Genomic DNA, 15,387 nt, shown 5'->3' with positions numbered 1-15,387 from the left:
AGAGAGAAATCATATCCTTAAGGAAGAAACATAAAGTAAAAGAGATAGCAAGATCAGACAATAAGATATCAGTTTTAAAAAGAACATTGTTAAACTATTGTGTTCACCCTGCATTACTGTTTTTTCATAGGAGAGGGACTTATATAGCTCAATGAAAATCATGAGGATTACTCAATAGGTCATAATTTCTTATTGCTCAGGAAGATTCCATTACATTCTTGTTATTCTATCTAATGTAGTAAATATAATCATGATTCCTACAGATCAAAAAAATATGTAGCTGCCCAAGCTGAGTATAAGTATAAAGTGTGACAAGGTAGTATGACTAGACAGAGCTCTGTCTAGATATAAAGATAATACTAATATGATAAAAGAGATATTGGAAGAAGAGCCCCTCTGGATGGAAGGTGCCCAAAGCACTATTGGAGAAGAGCAGATTAAGTGACAGATTGCCAACATTCGTTGAATTATGAAGGGAGCAAGGCAATTCCAGAAAAACATTTACTTCTATTTCATTGACTTCACCAAAGCCTTTGACTATATGCTCACAAAATGTGACAAGTCTTCAATGAGATGGGAGTACCAGATCATCTTACTTGTCTCAAGGAACCAGTATTTGGGTCAAGAAGAAATAGAACCTGAACATGGAGCAATTGATTGGTTTAAGATTGTAAAAGCAGTCTAGCAAGGCTGTATTTTGTCACCTTATTTATTCTGATGGCAGAAAGTAAAGAATTAAGAAGCCTCTTGATAAGGGTGAAAGGTAAAAACTAAAACTTAACATCAAAAAACTAGGATCCTGCTAACTGGTCCCATCACTTCCTGGCAAATAAAAAAGAAATGGAAGCACTGTCAGATTTTCTGTTTTTGAGCTCAAAGATCACTGCAGATTTGAACTGCAGCCATGAAATTAAAAGATGCTTGCTCCTTGATAGGAAAGCTCTGACAAATCTGGACAGTATATTAAAAAGCAGGAGGCAGCTAGGTGGCTCAGTGGATAGAGCACCAGCCCTGGAAGGAGTACCTCAGGAGTACCTGAGTTCAAATGTGGCCTCAGACACTTCATAATTACTTAGCTGTGTGGCCTTGGAAAACCCATTTAACCCCACTGCCTTGCAAAAACTAAAAAAATGACTTTCTTTTTTGTCAACAAAAGTCTATAGTTATATAGTCAAAGCTATGTTTTTTTTCCAGTAGCATCATAGTATCTTAGATTAGAAAGGGGGCGAGGTGGCACAGTGGATAAAGCACCGGCCCTGGAGTCAGGAGTACCTGGGTTCAAATCCAGTCTCAGACACTTAATAATTATCTAGCTATGGGGCGGCTAGATGGCGCAGTGGATAAAGCACCAGCCCTGGAGTCAGGAGTACCTGGGTTCAAATCCGGTCTCAGACACTTAATAATTACCTAACTGTGTGGCCTTGAGCAAGCCACTTAGTGCCATTTGCCTTGCAAAAACCTTAAAAAAAAAATAATTACCTAGCTGTGTGGCCTTGGGCAAGCCACTTAACTCATTTGCCTTGCAAAAAAAAAAACCTAAAAGACTAGAAAGGCTATTGATTGATTGACTGATGCTGTTTGTTATTCAAAAACAACCATTTCTTTTTCTTCTCTAATTGCTGAAGCTAACATTTCTAATACAATATTGAATAGTAGTAGTGATAATGGGCACTCTTGTTTCACCCCTGATCTTATTGGGAATACCTCTAGACTCTTCCCATTGAATATAATGCTTGTTGATGGTTTCAAATAGATACTGCTAATTATTTTAAGGAACAGTCCATTTATTCCTACACTCTCTAGTGTTTTTAATAGGAATGGATGCTGTATTTTGTCAAAAGCTTTTTCAGCATCTATTGATATGATCATATGATTTCTGATAGGTTTGTTGTTGATATAATTGAGTATATACTAACAGTTTTCCTAATATTGAACCAGCCCTGCATTCCTGGAATAAATCGTACTTGATCATAATGTATTATCCTAGTGATGACTTGTTGTAATTGTTTTGCTAAGATTTTATTTGGGATTTTTGCATCTGTATTCATCAGGGAAATAGGTCTATAATTTTCTTTCTCTGTTTTAACTCTTCCTGGTTTAGGTAACAGTACCATATTGGTTTCATAGAAAGAGTTAGGCAGAGTTCCATCTTTCCCTATTTTTCCAAAGAGTTTATATAGGATTGGAACCAATTGTTCCTTAAATGTTTGGTAGAATTCACTTGTGAATCCATCAGGCCCTGGAGATTTTTTTTTAGGGAGTTCAATAATGGCTTGTTGAATTTCTTTTTCTGAGATAGGGTTGTTTAAGTATTTAATCTCTTTTTCATTTAACCTGGGAAACTTATATTTTTGTAAATACAGAAGAGCCTTTTTTGTATAGTCAAAAAAAAATCAATCTGGGAGAAAACCCTTAGGTTTTCTAGCCAAAGAATTGCTATTTACATTCACTCTGAATCAATCAGGACCTAGGAAGGCCTGAGTGATTTGGGACCTGTAAACCCCAAGAAGTCTTTCCAGATCTTGGAGTAGAACATAGATAGATATGGGACGAAAGAAGTGGGGGGGGTGAGAGGAGAAGGAAGGAATGGAAGGGAGGGATGGAGGGAGAACTAGTTGTGTAGCTCAACTTAGCAGAAGTGGGCTGTAATGCTGCAGAATCAATGATGATCAGATCAGTCAATACTTAAATTAATTCAGGCTATTCACAGATAGTGAAGTGTAAACACTTTGACCATATAATGAGAAGACAGGAGTCATTGGAAAAGATCCAAATGTGGGGGAAGATTGAAGGAAAAAGAAAAAGGGGATTACAGAGGATGAGATGGATAAATAATATAATAGAAACAATGAAAACGAACCTGAGCAGACTTAGAGAGATAGTAGAGGAGAAGACATGGTGTCATGAAGAATCAGACAAGATTTTAAAAAACAAAGCTATTGCGTGTCTTCAGGAAGGGGATCAAGATATGGTGATCACATCAGGTCTCCTAAGTATCACTGAAAAGAATTAAAGATTCTGTGGTTCCATAAGATCCTCCAAGATGCTTATCTTGGAGAAGAGAAGATTTGCTAGGGCAGAAGGAGAACCAATGTGGAGGAGTTACAGGGAAACACATCTTGTCTTTCTTTTAAAATATATTTTATGCTCTAAATCATTAATTATTAGAGAAATGCAAATTAAAGCTTCTCTGAGGTACCACCTCACACCTCTCAGATTGACCAGTATGACCAGGAAGGATAATGATCATTGTTGGAAGGGATGTGGGAAATCTGGGACACTATTACACTGTTGGTGGAGCTGTGAACTCATCCAACCCTTCTGGAGAGCTATTTGGAACTATGCCTAAAGGGCAACAAAAATGTGCATACCCTTTGACCCAGCAGTACGACTACTGGATCTATACCCTGAAGAGATGATGAAAAAGGGTAAAAACATTACTTGTACAAAAATATTTATAGCAGCCTTGTTTGTGGTGGCAAAGAATTGGAAATCCAGTAAATGTCCTTCAATTGGGAAATGGCTTAGCAAACTGTGGTATATGCATGGAACACTATTGTTCTATTAGAAACCAGGAGGGACAGGATTTCAGGGAAACCTGGAGAGATTTGCATGAACTGATGCTGAGTGAGATGAGCAGAACCAGAAAAACACCGTACACCCTAACAGCAACATGGGAATAATGTTCAACCTTGAAGGACTTGCTCATTCCATCAGTGCAACAATCAGGAACAATTTTGGGCTGTCTGCAAAGGAGAGTACCTTCTGTATCCAGATAAGGAGCTGTGGAGTTTGAACAAAGTACAAGGACTATTCCCTTTAATTTAGAAAAAAAAAACCAGATAGCTTATTGTCTGATCTTGTTACCTCTTAGACTTCTCTACTTTAAGGATATGATTTCTCTCTCATCACACCCAATTTGGATCAAGGTACAACATGTAAACAAAGTAAAGACTGACAGAGTGCTCTCTGTGGGGGGGGGGGAGCAAGATTGGGGGGGAAAATGTAAAACTCAAATAATATCTTTAATAAAAATAAATTTAAATTTAAAAAAATAAAATATATTTTATTGGGGGAGGCTAGGTGGCACAGTGGATAGAGCACTGGTCCTGGAGTCAGGAATACCTGCGTTCAAATCTACCCTCAGACATTTAATAATTACTTAGCTGTGTAGCCTTGGGCAGGCCACTTAACCCCATTGCCTTGCAAAAAGAAAACAACTAAAAAAATATATTTTATTTATTTTCCAATTATATACAATAGTAATTTCTACCTATCATTTTTTGTAAGGTTTTGAATTTTACAATTTTTCCCCCAACCTCATTTTCCTCCCCCACCCTACCCCAGAAATAAGATTAGGGGAAAAATTGTACAACTCAAAATAAATAAAATCTTTATAATTCAAAAAAATATTTGACTTAGTTCTCTATATATTTTAGAAATGAGTCCTTTGTCAGAGATAATAGTTGTAAAGATTGTTTCCCAGTTTACTACATTTCTTTTGATCTTGGTTACAGTGGTTTTGTCTGTGCAAAAGGTTTTTAATTTAATGTGATCAAAATCATCTAGTTTGTTTTTAGTGATGTTCTCCATCTCTTCCTTGGTCATTAAACTGCTCCCCTTTCCATAGATCTGACAGGTAAACTACTCCTTGATCTTCTAGTTTGCTTATAATATTGTCTTTTATGTCTAAATTCTGTATCCATTTTGATCTTACCTTGGTATAGGGTGTGAGGTACTGGTCTAATCCAAGTTTCTGCTATACCAACTTCCCTTCCATTTTTCCAAACAGTTTTTAGTGAAGAAGAGAGTTTTTATCCAAAAGTTGGACTCTGGGTTTATCAAACAGCAGATTACTATAATCTAATAGAACACCTAGAAACATATTTCATCTTAACAAATAAGAGAAAACTTCCTAAGTATTAACCCTGTCTAAAAGTGGAATAGGCTGCCTCAGAAATATAGAAAAGGAATTTGGGATTTAAGTAAGGTTTACAATAAATGGTATAGATATCTATCGTGATTTTTTTTTCCCATTGGACTCTTAGTGAAGATGGAGCACAAGATCTTACCTTTGTTGGCTTGTATAAATCTAAATCTAAATCTAGGGGCAGCTAGGTGGCGTAGTGGATAAAGCGCCGGCCTTGGAGTCAGGAGTCAGGAGTACCTGGTTCAAATTCAGTCTCAGACAGTTAATAATTACCTAGCTGTGTGTCTCAGACATTTAATAATTACCTAGCTGTGTGGCCTTGGGCAAGCCACTTAACCCTATTTGCCTTGCAAAAACCTAAAAAAAAAAAAAATAAAATAAATCTAAGTCTAGAGTAGAGATTCATAGAAGGACAAGATTTTATTTTTCCCATCACTTGTTTTTTCTTTCTCCATACCCAGGCTCTTAGCAAAAAACAGAAGGAGCTGGCAACAGTGCTAGAAGACCCAGAGTGAGGAGATCAGCCAACTGGACCCTACCCTTCAAATACTCTAAAACTTGTCTCTGGCTTTGGAGGGATCCATATCATCTGGACAAATTAAATTTAGTGAGGACCCATGGAAGAAGAAATTCTGAGCTACTTTGGGAGGGGAAGCCCACTGAACCAAGAGCAGTAAAGGGATTGACCAGAAGCCAAGGATACAGGTTATGGCCTCTTCATTTGTGCCATTCCTCCTGCTCCCCAACTCCACTTGTGATTTCTTTGTTTCCATGTGGTTTTGGAGGAAGATTGGCAATTCTCATCTTGGGTTGAATTTTAATATCTCTTTCTTCACTAAGCCCACCCCCACAGTTTTCCCCACCCATTCTTACATCCCTCTCAGTCCAGACTGCCCCAGCCACAGAGTTCTTGAATCCTCTAATCACAGAATCTGTTTCCAATCTCCACTGATTGCTGCCTTGCTGGCCAGGCTGATTCCCTGTCATCTGTAAATTCCCCTACATCTGTAAATAAACTTCCTACACTACACTGTCATCTTTCCACTCCCAAGATGTTTGCTTCTCTTGGCCTCAACTGTCCCCAACTTGCTGTCCTTTTGCTGGTCCCCAGAATAACATGGAGCATTTAGATCCAGGTCCTTGAGTTCCTTTTGCAAGTAGGACACCCAGGCTCAAATCAGTTTTCTCAATCTGTAGAATCTAGAGCTTCCAGGTCTGGGAGATAAACTACCTTAAGTCTAGCTCTGGTACTAGAACAAATGGGATTTCTCTAAATATCTCAATGATAAGCATATAATTTTGTCATTTTGTCTAACCTTGACCCTCACCTCACCCTTCTTGTTTCATGTCTGAATTCAGAATAAATCTTATGTAATTTATGTATCTTGTAGGCTTTCTTCTACATTCAGATAAAAATAAATTGATATTCTCTAAAAGGCATCTTTCCCCTTTATTTTAATTCTTAATCACCATCACTCTCCAAAATAAAGTCAGAATAAGAAGTAATAGGATACCAAGGTAGCAGGAAAATGGATTCATTTACATATTAAATGTAATGTACAAATAAATAAAAAGCAACATGGCCCCTCTAGCTCACTGTTTAGTAGAGAATGAGACAGATAATGCTGTTAGAAAGAAAACTTAGATAGCAAGGAGTTCCACAAAATAAACCAGAGAAATAATCATTTCATTTCTCATAGATACTGGGAAAATTAGGATTAGATTGGAGTTTAGCTTCACCAATAGCCAGTTTCTTTCTTACTCCTTTGATTCCAGTCCCCTACAATTCAGCAGCCCAGGGGGAAAATATGTTTGTTTATTTGGTAAGTCAGCCAGACTGTCTGTCCCACCTCTCTCTAGGGTTGATTAAGATACAGTCCAGACTGAGGGGATCCATGTGGCCTGTCTTTCAAACCAAACCTGTATCAGGAAGGAAAAAAAGGCATTTTGGTACAGAATGTTTTGGGATTTTTGCTTTCTATTCCCTTTGAGGATTCATCTTTGTGAAACTTCATGGGGGAAGATAGCATATCCGGACTGATTGTAGGTTCCACATTTCAGAAAGAATATTAATCATAAGGTGGTGATCACACTGTAGGAAATATGGTTGAAGAGACTGGAGGTGTATCCCCTTGAAAAGACTTATATAGAAGGATTTAATTTGTTTCATTTAACTCTAGTCCAGGAGTAATAGAAGTTTTGGAGGCAAATTGAGGTCAAATGTTAACAAAAAACTTCCTATGCATTAAAGTGATTAAAAAAAAAATGGATGGAATGAACTGCTTCACCAGAGATCTTTGATCCTTGCAAGAGAGGTGTATCCCTTCCAGCTCTGGGGTTCTGTATGAAGGAAAAGCACTATGTAGACCCCAGATTATTCAGCTTCCTGCCTCCTTTACTTCCATCCCCCATAGATGGGGGTCTCCAAGGAAAGAGTCTTTCTGTATTCCATTGTCTCCTGTAACCTTTAAACACCAGGAAGTCTTTCTTGATAGGATAGACCCTCCATTCCTCTTGCTGAAATGTAAGTGCCTTTCAGTCCTTCTGTCTGTTGAAGTGGTACTCAACAGTCCCATTTTTAGTCCTTTTCAAGACGTTTGGTACTGTGGCCCACCCTCTATCCTCATTTGAACCTTAACATTCTTTTCTCCCATTATTCTCCTCAAGCCCTTTACCCATCTCTCCATCTCCTGAGCCCCAGGGAGTCCAGCTCAAGCCTCCACTCAGAGTCTTAGGCAAAACTCTTATTTACTCATAAGTCACACCCTGACTTTTGGCAAAGGGGTCACCAGACCGGGGTAATCGAGGGCATTGCCTGGCGGTCTTTCTCTGGGTTTGGCATCTTCTCATAGGACCTTGAGCCACTAGGATCAGATTCATGGAAATCATAGGCTAGGAGAGGAAACAGAGCTGAACTCTACTTATTGACCTATTTAAAACCCATCATCCTGAATCCCTTCTTCCTCCCTTGGCTCCCCGTTATGCCTATTTAAGTTTCTGCTACCCTTAGGGATAGGGAGGAGGACTTGGAGATTAAAGGACTGGAAGGGGATTAAAAATTGTACTAGAGGAAGAAGGGAACATGGTAGAGAGAATATGACCAGCTAGAGAAGAGGAAATGGCTGGAGGTTGTTGGTTCCCTAGCTCTTCATTTTTTTTTTAAGCTTTTTTTAAGTTTTTTTCTTTTGTGTAAGGCAAACGGGGTTAAGTGGCTTGCCTAAGGCCACACGGCTAGGTAATTATTAAGTGTCTGAGACCGGATTTGAACCCAGGTACTCCTGACTCCAGAGGTGCTTTATCCACTGTGCCACCTAGCCACCCCTCCTAGCTCTTTTCTTATCCTAGCTGTATTTTAGCTTGTAAAATTGCTGGGCTACAGCATGGACAGTTCAGAATGGGGATAAAAGGCAAAAGGGGCTCCTGTGGCTGAGAGCACATTTGAACCCATGGAAATCTCTAGGTCTTCATCTCCCATCCCTTGAACACTTGATGCCTCCCAAACCACAACATCCTTTGAGGTTTGGGCCTGTCAGTCCTAAGCGGATAGCCTTCAAATAGAGCTGGCAAGGTTTCCCTCAGGCCCACCCTTCTGTGGTCAGCCAGGGGTATGCCCCTCCCCTTGGAAGCCAGGAAGCTCAGAGGATATAAATGATGCCCTGGAAAAGGGTGCAAAGAGAGACAGGACCAGCAGGGATTGAACTGAACTTTGGTCTCCTGCTGGACCGAGCTCATCATGAAGATAGTCCTACTTCTCTCCTTGTTGACCCTGGCCACCCTCTGTCTCTGCAAGCAAGGTGAGTGTGGTCTGGGGAAGGAGCAGGGGTCCTCATCCCCAAGCCTCCATTCTTCAGTTCCTTCCATTGTTTCAATTGGGGGAGGCTTAACCCAACCACCTTAGAGTATTTTGCAGAGTAGAGTGAAAGTAGAGTTGAGATCTTCTCTTGGATAACCTTCCTCTCTCACTTTGCTCTAGGCTGGTCAGCCACCCCCCCCCCCCCCCCCAGTGTAGCCTAACCAGCAATCATACCATTTCCTCCAGATTTCCAAGGAGAAAATGTTTTTTGCCACTGGGAGTTCCATTTTTTTTAGTTCATATCATGCCTCCTAATTCAATCTCTCTGAGTTGTTCTGTGTGGAAAAAAAGGAACAACCAAAGGGAAAGAAAGAAAAATGCTTAGGAGGATTCCTTATCTTTTAGATGCTCAAGCAGGTCCCCAAGACTCTGGCAAAAGAACAGGTATGTAAGGGGGACTCAAGGGGGGGGAACTAATTTTCATCACGTATTGTTTCATTTGCACACTCATTTCATGATGAATTACAAAGGTTCCAGAGCCCTGTCTCTCTCCCACTGTCCCTTACCTCTAGCTCCCTCAAGGTTGCTCTCAGGTCTCTTGTCCACTAGTCATCTTTACTCAAGACAGCTCAGAGGCTCAACCAGGAGAGTTGAGACTCCCTTTGCTCCACCTCCAATCTTCTACTTGGGTTGAAGGGAATCTGCTGCAGACACTGGTTCCCTCACTCTGGGCTAGTATGGTGGGGCTGGCCAACCACTGACCTCTCTTCTGCTCCTCAGCCTTTGCCTCCAAGCGAGAGAGCAGTGAGCTGGTGAGGAGACCAAAGCGCTACCTGAACAACTGGCAAGGGTAAGTGTTTGTGACAACTGGGATGAACTGGAGAGTAAATGAGGGGGTGCTGCCCTCAGGCTTAACTTATAGGGACTAGGGGAGGAGAGACTTTGCAGAGTCTGTGAGGGTGAATTGCTTCATTCTCTCTGACTCAGTATTGGTGACCCCTTTGCCATGAAATGCCCAAAGCACTGAGACCCTTCTCCATTTTATTTGCCCATCTTTGAAAACTTGAACAAGCCCTTAAAGGGGAAGGGGTGGATCTGAGTCCTTCATAAAACTCAAGGATGGAGAAGTCATACTCTGTTAGAGGGCAGGGGGAAGACTAGATTAATCTTAGCTTCTCTCCTAGGCTTCCTGCACCCTACCCTGACCCCTTGGAGCAGAAACGGGAGGTGTGTGAGCTTAACCCGGACTGTGATGAGCTAGCTGACCACATTGGCTTCAGTGAAGCATATCGGCGATTCTATGGGACAGCCTAGGACCCCCCCCCCCAACACACACACACACACCTCCTCATTCCCTCACATGTGTCCCCCATGCTGCCTCTAGGTCCTGGCTCCATCCGAAACACCCAACCTACTTCTTAGCCTAAAGCCACACATCTGTTCCCTGGAGCACCCCCATTCATACACACCGAAAATTGCCCACTCCAAAGTTCCTACCTTCTGGCTTTTTCAGAAATAAACACATGGGGATGAGGAATCAGCTGGACTGGCATTCTTTTGTCTCTGTTTCATATGTGTGTGTGTGTGTGTGTGTGTGTGTGTGTGTGTGTGTGTGTGTGTGTGAGAGAGAGAGAGAGAAATCTGGACTTTTCCTCATCCTCTACCCACAAATGAGACTTCTATCCCAGTCCAAGTCTCCCACACCCTCCCTCCAAGAAAGACTTGTCTCTTTATGTATAATCCTTTGTTCCACACTGCCTCCAGGGAGGAGGAAACAGTTCTATTGATTCTCCCCCCAATAGAATACTTTCCATAGCTGAGCAGACTACACATCTCTGGTCTTATACTCAGATATGCAAATGTGTCCTGTCCATGGGGCTATCCTAGGGGCTCCTCAGCTCTACAGACCACCACAGACTGCATCTGGGGGAAAAGAAAATCTTTATCCGATAGTAGGTGCTAGTAAAGCAGATACACACACCAAGAGGGCTATAACTTTCAATCCAGCTTCTCCCAGGAATCAATCCAGTCCTTTATCCATTTTACCTCCTATCTTGGCTTGGAGATGAAGATGTTCTGGTCATTTCAGCATGTTGGAGAGCCAGGGGAGGCAGATGTTTCCTGTCCTCCTTTCTTGAGTTTGGTCCCAAAGATTGGAGTTAAAGGATGGCCCCTTTGGTGAAGTCTAAATTAATAGCGTTAGTTCCCTCAGGAAGAGCACCAGGACTCTGGGAGTTCCTAAAGAGACATTTCCCCAAAGACTGGCCCAGATTCTCTGCATGAACCTGATAGGACCCTAATAAGAAACTTTAATATTTGACAGCTTTCCTTATATTGTTCTAACCTAGGCCCAGATAATCACCTAATAGGCCCCAATTAGAATATTGAATATCCCTCACAGCTTACTCTGGCCCAATCTATGGTCCTTAGACCCCAGGATCTCTTCTATACAGCTCAAAAACAAATTCAATTTGAACTGGTCAAGGATCCTGCCTATCCCCTTGAACCTGGACTCACTTTGAGGACCTGAGGGACAACCCCCCCAGGCCTTCATCCTGACCCATCACTTACCCTTAGCACCTACCTCCACCCAAAACAATAGATCTCCTACTCCCTTTCCTCTCTTGTTCTTTCATTTCAGTCACTCTGTCCTCTCCCAATCCCCATTTCTTCTATCTTTTCCTCTCCTCTCTTAGCCTCTCTTTCTTACAGGCTCAGCACTTTCTGCCCCAAACTTCCCAGGACTCAGTCAGGGCCGGGGGATCTGGATACCTAGGTCCCTGGACTATTTCTCTCCTAGAGATGGAAAAAACTATGGGGAAGAAGGGTGGGAGCAGATTGAGTCAGATCCTGGGGAGTTAGTGGTTTCTGGAGAGAAGCAGCCTTCTGGGCTTCCTCCTCTGTTTATTCCCCCTTTGCCCTGCCTACTCCCTCAGGCTGGGTCTCGTGCAGTAGGGGGCAGGCTTGGGGGGCATGAAGCAAAGCTGTTGTGAAGATGGCTATAATGAGTAGGTTTCCAGTCACCACAAGGCCCATGGTGACCACAGTGGCTCTCAGGGATGAGGGAGGGCTAAAGGCTGGTAGCCAGTCCCTCCGTGCCCCCATATCCGTTAGCACCGCCTCCAGTTGGAAATGAGTGCCAATCACTGCACAGATGTGGAACAGCTGGTGACTGTGGCCTTTGGGAGAAGGGAAGAATGTTAGGAGTCTATGCACATCTCAGAGCCTTTCCCTCCTCTTAGCTTCTCTCTTATGAATCTACACCAGGGTGGTGGCTATGTCAGGAGAGAGAAAACCTATAAACACATCTGCTTACTGCAATGGGAGAAATGGGGGGGGGTGTTAAAAAATAAGTTCCTATCTTAAGAGATCTGTGGGTTCCTGTTTTCTGGGAAAAAGCAGGAAGAGCTTCAGTGTGCTGACCCCAAAAGACTCCTGGGCTGGACAGTCTTGCTGGTGGTGCCTTTCTCCCCATGGTTTATATCTTCATTACACTTTTCAACCCTCCCTAAACTAATTTCTGGCTTGTTGGGATTAGCAAGCCTCTTGAGTATGTGTGAAGGGAAACGCTTTCTAAGCTTTCAAAGGGCTATTACTGGGATACTGAGGAAATGGATCTTTAAATTGTCAGAAATGAGGTAGTCTTTATTATCAAGGATTTAAGTGGGTGAAGATGTGGGCTGGTCAGGTAGTGTCAGCAAGGGATAATAGATGAACATTCCATGTACTCCACTGATAGCCAAAAAAATTAAGAGTTTGAGGGAGTCCTCCACTAACTTCGGAACCCTCAACAGACTGGCTTTCAACTTCATCATTAGACCAAAACTGCTCTCTCAAAAAGTTATCAATGATCTCCTATATGATTCATTTAGTGAGGTTATCAACTCTCACAAATTCAATTATCATCTTTATGCTAATCATTCTAAAAACTACTTAACTATCCTTAACCTCTTTGCTAACTTTCAGCCTTGTATCTCCCACCACCTATTAGGCGTCTCCAAATGGATCTCTCAAAGTCAACATGTCCAAAACTGAATTATCTTTTCTTCCATACCTTCCTGCCTTCTAAACTTCCTTATTCCTTTGGGGGCACCAGCAACCTGCCAGTCCCCTGAGCCTAAAATCTTGAAGTCACCCTAGATTCCTTATCCTCTCTCACCTCTTCCTCACTCAATATTCAACCTTTTACTAAGGTCTGTTAAATTGACCTCTGCAATCTTTCTTCTACTGGCTCCTTCTCTCCTCTGACATAGCCACCACCCTGGTGCAGGCATCTCTCACCTGGACTACTGCAATAGCTACTGGTGGGTTTTGTCTGCCCTATGTCTCCCCATTCCAATTCGTCCTTTATTCCTCTGCTAAAGAGATCTTACTAAAGTGTAGGCAGGTCTAACCATGTCCCTCTCCTCCCCAATAAACTCCAATGGCTTCCTATCAGTTCCAGCATCAAAGCCCTTCATAATCTTCTCTGTTGAATATATTTTATTTATGCTGTCTATATAGTTTGTCCAAACTCATTTGCACATAGGCTCCCCTATTAAATTATGGACTCCTTGAGGGCAGGGGCTGCCTTTCCTTGGATCCCCACTGGTGAGCATAGGGCTTGGCACATAATTAAGTAGGCACCTCATCCATGGACATTTGACTGAGTGACCTCCTGTGAGGATCCAGAACAAGAACTGCAAAGGATGAGGAAGCATGGAGGGCTGCAATCAGCCCTCAAGGCTTGAGGCATAATCATGTTTCTATAATACCTGAGTGCAAAGAAAGCCATGTCCTCCTAGCAGCTGTTTGCCTTGAACTCTTGGGAGCATTGTGGGTGGGGGCTGAAGGAAGTAGGGAAACACAAAGGGAGTTGAAAGGGCATCAGACTTTCTGACTGAAATAAGGAAGAAACCCTGGGAGGGTATACAGGTCATAGTCTCCAGTTTTTCTGGCCCGTGACTTAGACCATTAAACTGGGAGATAGCATGGTATAGGAGGAAAAAGTACTAAGGGAAAGGGAAAAAAAGAAAGGAAAAGAAAGACAGAAAGGAAGGAAAGGGGGCGGCTAGGTGGCACAGTGGACAGAGCACTGGCCCTGGAGTCAGGAGTACCTGAATTCAAATCCTGCCTCAGACACTTAATAATTACCTAGCTGTGTGGCCTTGGGCAAACCACTTAACCCCATTGCCTTACAAAAAGCTAAAAAAAGAAAAAAAAGAAAAAAGAAAGGAGAGAGAAAATATGGAAGGGAAGAAAAGAAACAAAAGAGAAAAAAGAAAAGGAAGAAAGAAAAAATAAATCTCAAGTAAGATGAATGGGTTTGAGTCCTTACTGATATCAGCTGTGTGACCTTGGGCAAGTAAGTCATTTCTCTGCACTTTAGTTTCCTTAGTAATGTTTTATAAAGGACTTTATATATGCAAGCACTAGTTATCTAGTTATCTACATCATCAGCTTCTGTATTTATAACATTGTTTTTAGTGGAAAACCTGTTTTCTAAACAGTCAAGTGCTAAACAAACCTTCAGACCAAAGCTTACATTGGGAAGTTCCTCCTGCTGTGTATCCTTTATCTCTCCCAGACCACATTTCCTCCTGTTTTGCCTTCTAAGAAACCCAGGAATTATCTGCCCCCTACTCCCAGGACAGGTCTCCCCCTCACCGATATAGTCGAAACGGCCAGGTGCCAGACGTTCAGGGAGGTGGGAGGCAAAGAGGAAGCCAGTGAGCAGAGCACAGAGCAGGTGGTAACTGTGGTTGGCACTCAGAGCTTCTTGCCCACAGCTGAAGCCCCCACCAGAACACAGCAGGAGCTGGGGGTGAGGGGGTGCATAAAGGAAGGGACATATTAGGTAAGAGTTGTCTAGGACTTGGGCTGATGACTTTACACTTAGATCCTTGGGTTCTGGGCCGGGGAGGTGGGGGGGGTTAAGATATGTGGATCCCCTGGTTGGACTTGGGATGCCTGGGTCCTAGGGCTAGAAATGGGGTTCTGATCATGACTGGGCCTGGGAATTAGGAAGGAAGTTGGGATGCCTCTGTTTCTCAGGATTGGGCCCTGGGGGGCAGAACTCTGGACCCTTGGGGTGAGGAATTGAGGCTGTGATACCAGGGGTTCGATTTGGGACCATCCCCCCCTTTACCCGATAAAAAAGTGGGAGGTTGTCGAAGAAGAAAGGGTAGGCAAAGGCCACTGTGCGTAAGACCTTACTGAGCCGTGGGTTCTCCAGTTCTAGAAACCTGAAGGGGGAAGGTCAGAGAGTCGTCCTCCAGGTCCCACCAAAGAGGAGCCTGAACCCTCATTCTCTGTACTGAGTGGAGGGGCATGGGCATGATGGGAGAGGAGGGCATGGAATGAATGTGGCCACAACTGAGGCGGCAGGTACCTCGAATAACAGGAGAGGCAGGTGCAGAGGAGAGAATTAACTGCAGCTGCGGGCACGAACAGCTGATGCAGGGGGCTGTTGAGCCAGGAGGAAGGCATGGCATAGGCTCCATAGGTGAGTGCACAGCCTGGGGGAAACAGAGTGGTGCCAGTCATTCCTGTTCTTGGTGTTCCCCTGGGGCACCCAATAGAGAAGCCTGTGTCCCTGGGCTTGCTGGGGGAAAGCAAGAAGAGGGCATGGAGATCTGGCCCTGTGACTCTCGGGAGCTGGTGACAAGCAAGAAGGGAAGTCCCA

The 15,387-nt window shown here is 42.8% G+C and overlaps 3 protein-coding genes across 8 annotated transcripts in view; 2 read left to right on the top strand and 1 right to left on the bottom strand.

The window, feature by feature from the left end:
* The window catches only part of PMF1 (polyamine modulated factor 1), a 33,255-nt gene extending 26,946 nt beyond the window's left edge, over window positions 1-6,309 (top strand). Inside the window, exon 5 of the mRNA XM_074223247.1 lies at window positions 5,392-6,309. Coding sequence (XP_074079348.1) covers window positions 5,392-5,445 — 54 coding nt within the window. The 3' untranslated portion in view covers window positions 5,446-6,309. The remainder of the gene's footprint in view (window positions 1-5,391) is intronic.
* PAQR6 (progestin and adipoQ receptor family member 6) overlaps window positions 1-15,387 on the bottom strand; it is a 28,537-nt gene that overhangs the window by 10,406 nt on the left and 2,744 nt on the right. For 2 of the 6 annotated variants that reach the window (XM_074223237.1, XM_074223239.1), the window contains exons 4-7: window positions 15,094-15,220; window positions 14,851-14,947; window positions 14,370-14,520; window positions 6,857-11,902 (exon numbers count right to left, since the gene is read on the bottom strand). In XM_074223237.1, the coding sequence (XP_074079338.1) occupies window positions 11,628-11,902; window positions 14,370-14,520; window positions 14,851-14,947; window positions 15,094-15,220 (650 nt within the window). In that variant the 3' untranslated portion in view covers window positions 6,857-11,627. The other 4 variants (XR_012475804.1, XR_012475802.1, XR_012475803.1 and 1 more) reach the window with 4 other exon arrangements.
* Window positions 6,453-10,349, top strand: BGLAP (bone gamma-carboxyglutamate protein). Its single transcript, XM_074223248.1, has 4 exons — window positions 6,453-8,724; window positions 9,129-9,167; window positions 9,504-9,573; window positions 9,908-10,349. The coding sequence occupies exons 1-4, from the start codon at window positions 8,664-8,666 to the stop codon at window positions 10,035-10,037; spliced, it is 300 nt and encodes a 99-aa protein (XP_074079349.1). The 5' UTR covers window positions 6,453-8,663; the 3' UTR covers window positions 10,038-10,349.

The sequence above is a fragment of the Macrotis lagotis genome, chromosome 2 (assembly GCF_037893015.1).
Source record: "Macrotis lagotis isolate mMagLag1 chromosome 2, bilby.v1.9.chrom.fasta, whole genome shotgun sequence".
Classification (NCBI taxonomy): domain Eukaryota; kingdom Metazoa; phylum Chordata; class Mammalia; order Peramelemorphia; family Peramelidae; genus Macrotis; species Macrotis lagotis.
The sequence above is the reverse complement of the archived record's forward strand: the minus strand, read 5'-3'. Positions and strand labels throughout refer to the sequence as shown.

Bases quoted from the DNA above. Each gene is read 5' to 3' on its own strand.
- BGLAP (XM_074223248.1), top strand. From the start codon at position 8,664: ATGAAGATAGTCCTACTTCTCTCCTTGTTGACCCTGGCCACCCTCTGT. The intron at 8,725-9,128 runs GTGAGTGTGGTC...CTTATCTTTTAG, and splicing joins CCTCTGTCTCTGCAAGCAAG to ATGCTCAAGCAGGTCCCCAA. The intron at 9,574-9,907 runs GTAAGTGTTTGT...CTTCTCTCCTAG, and splicing joins TACCTGAACAACTGGCAAGG to GCTTCCTGCACCCTACCCTG.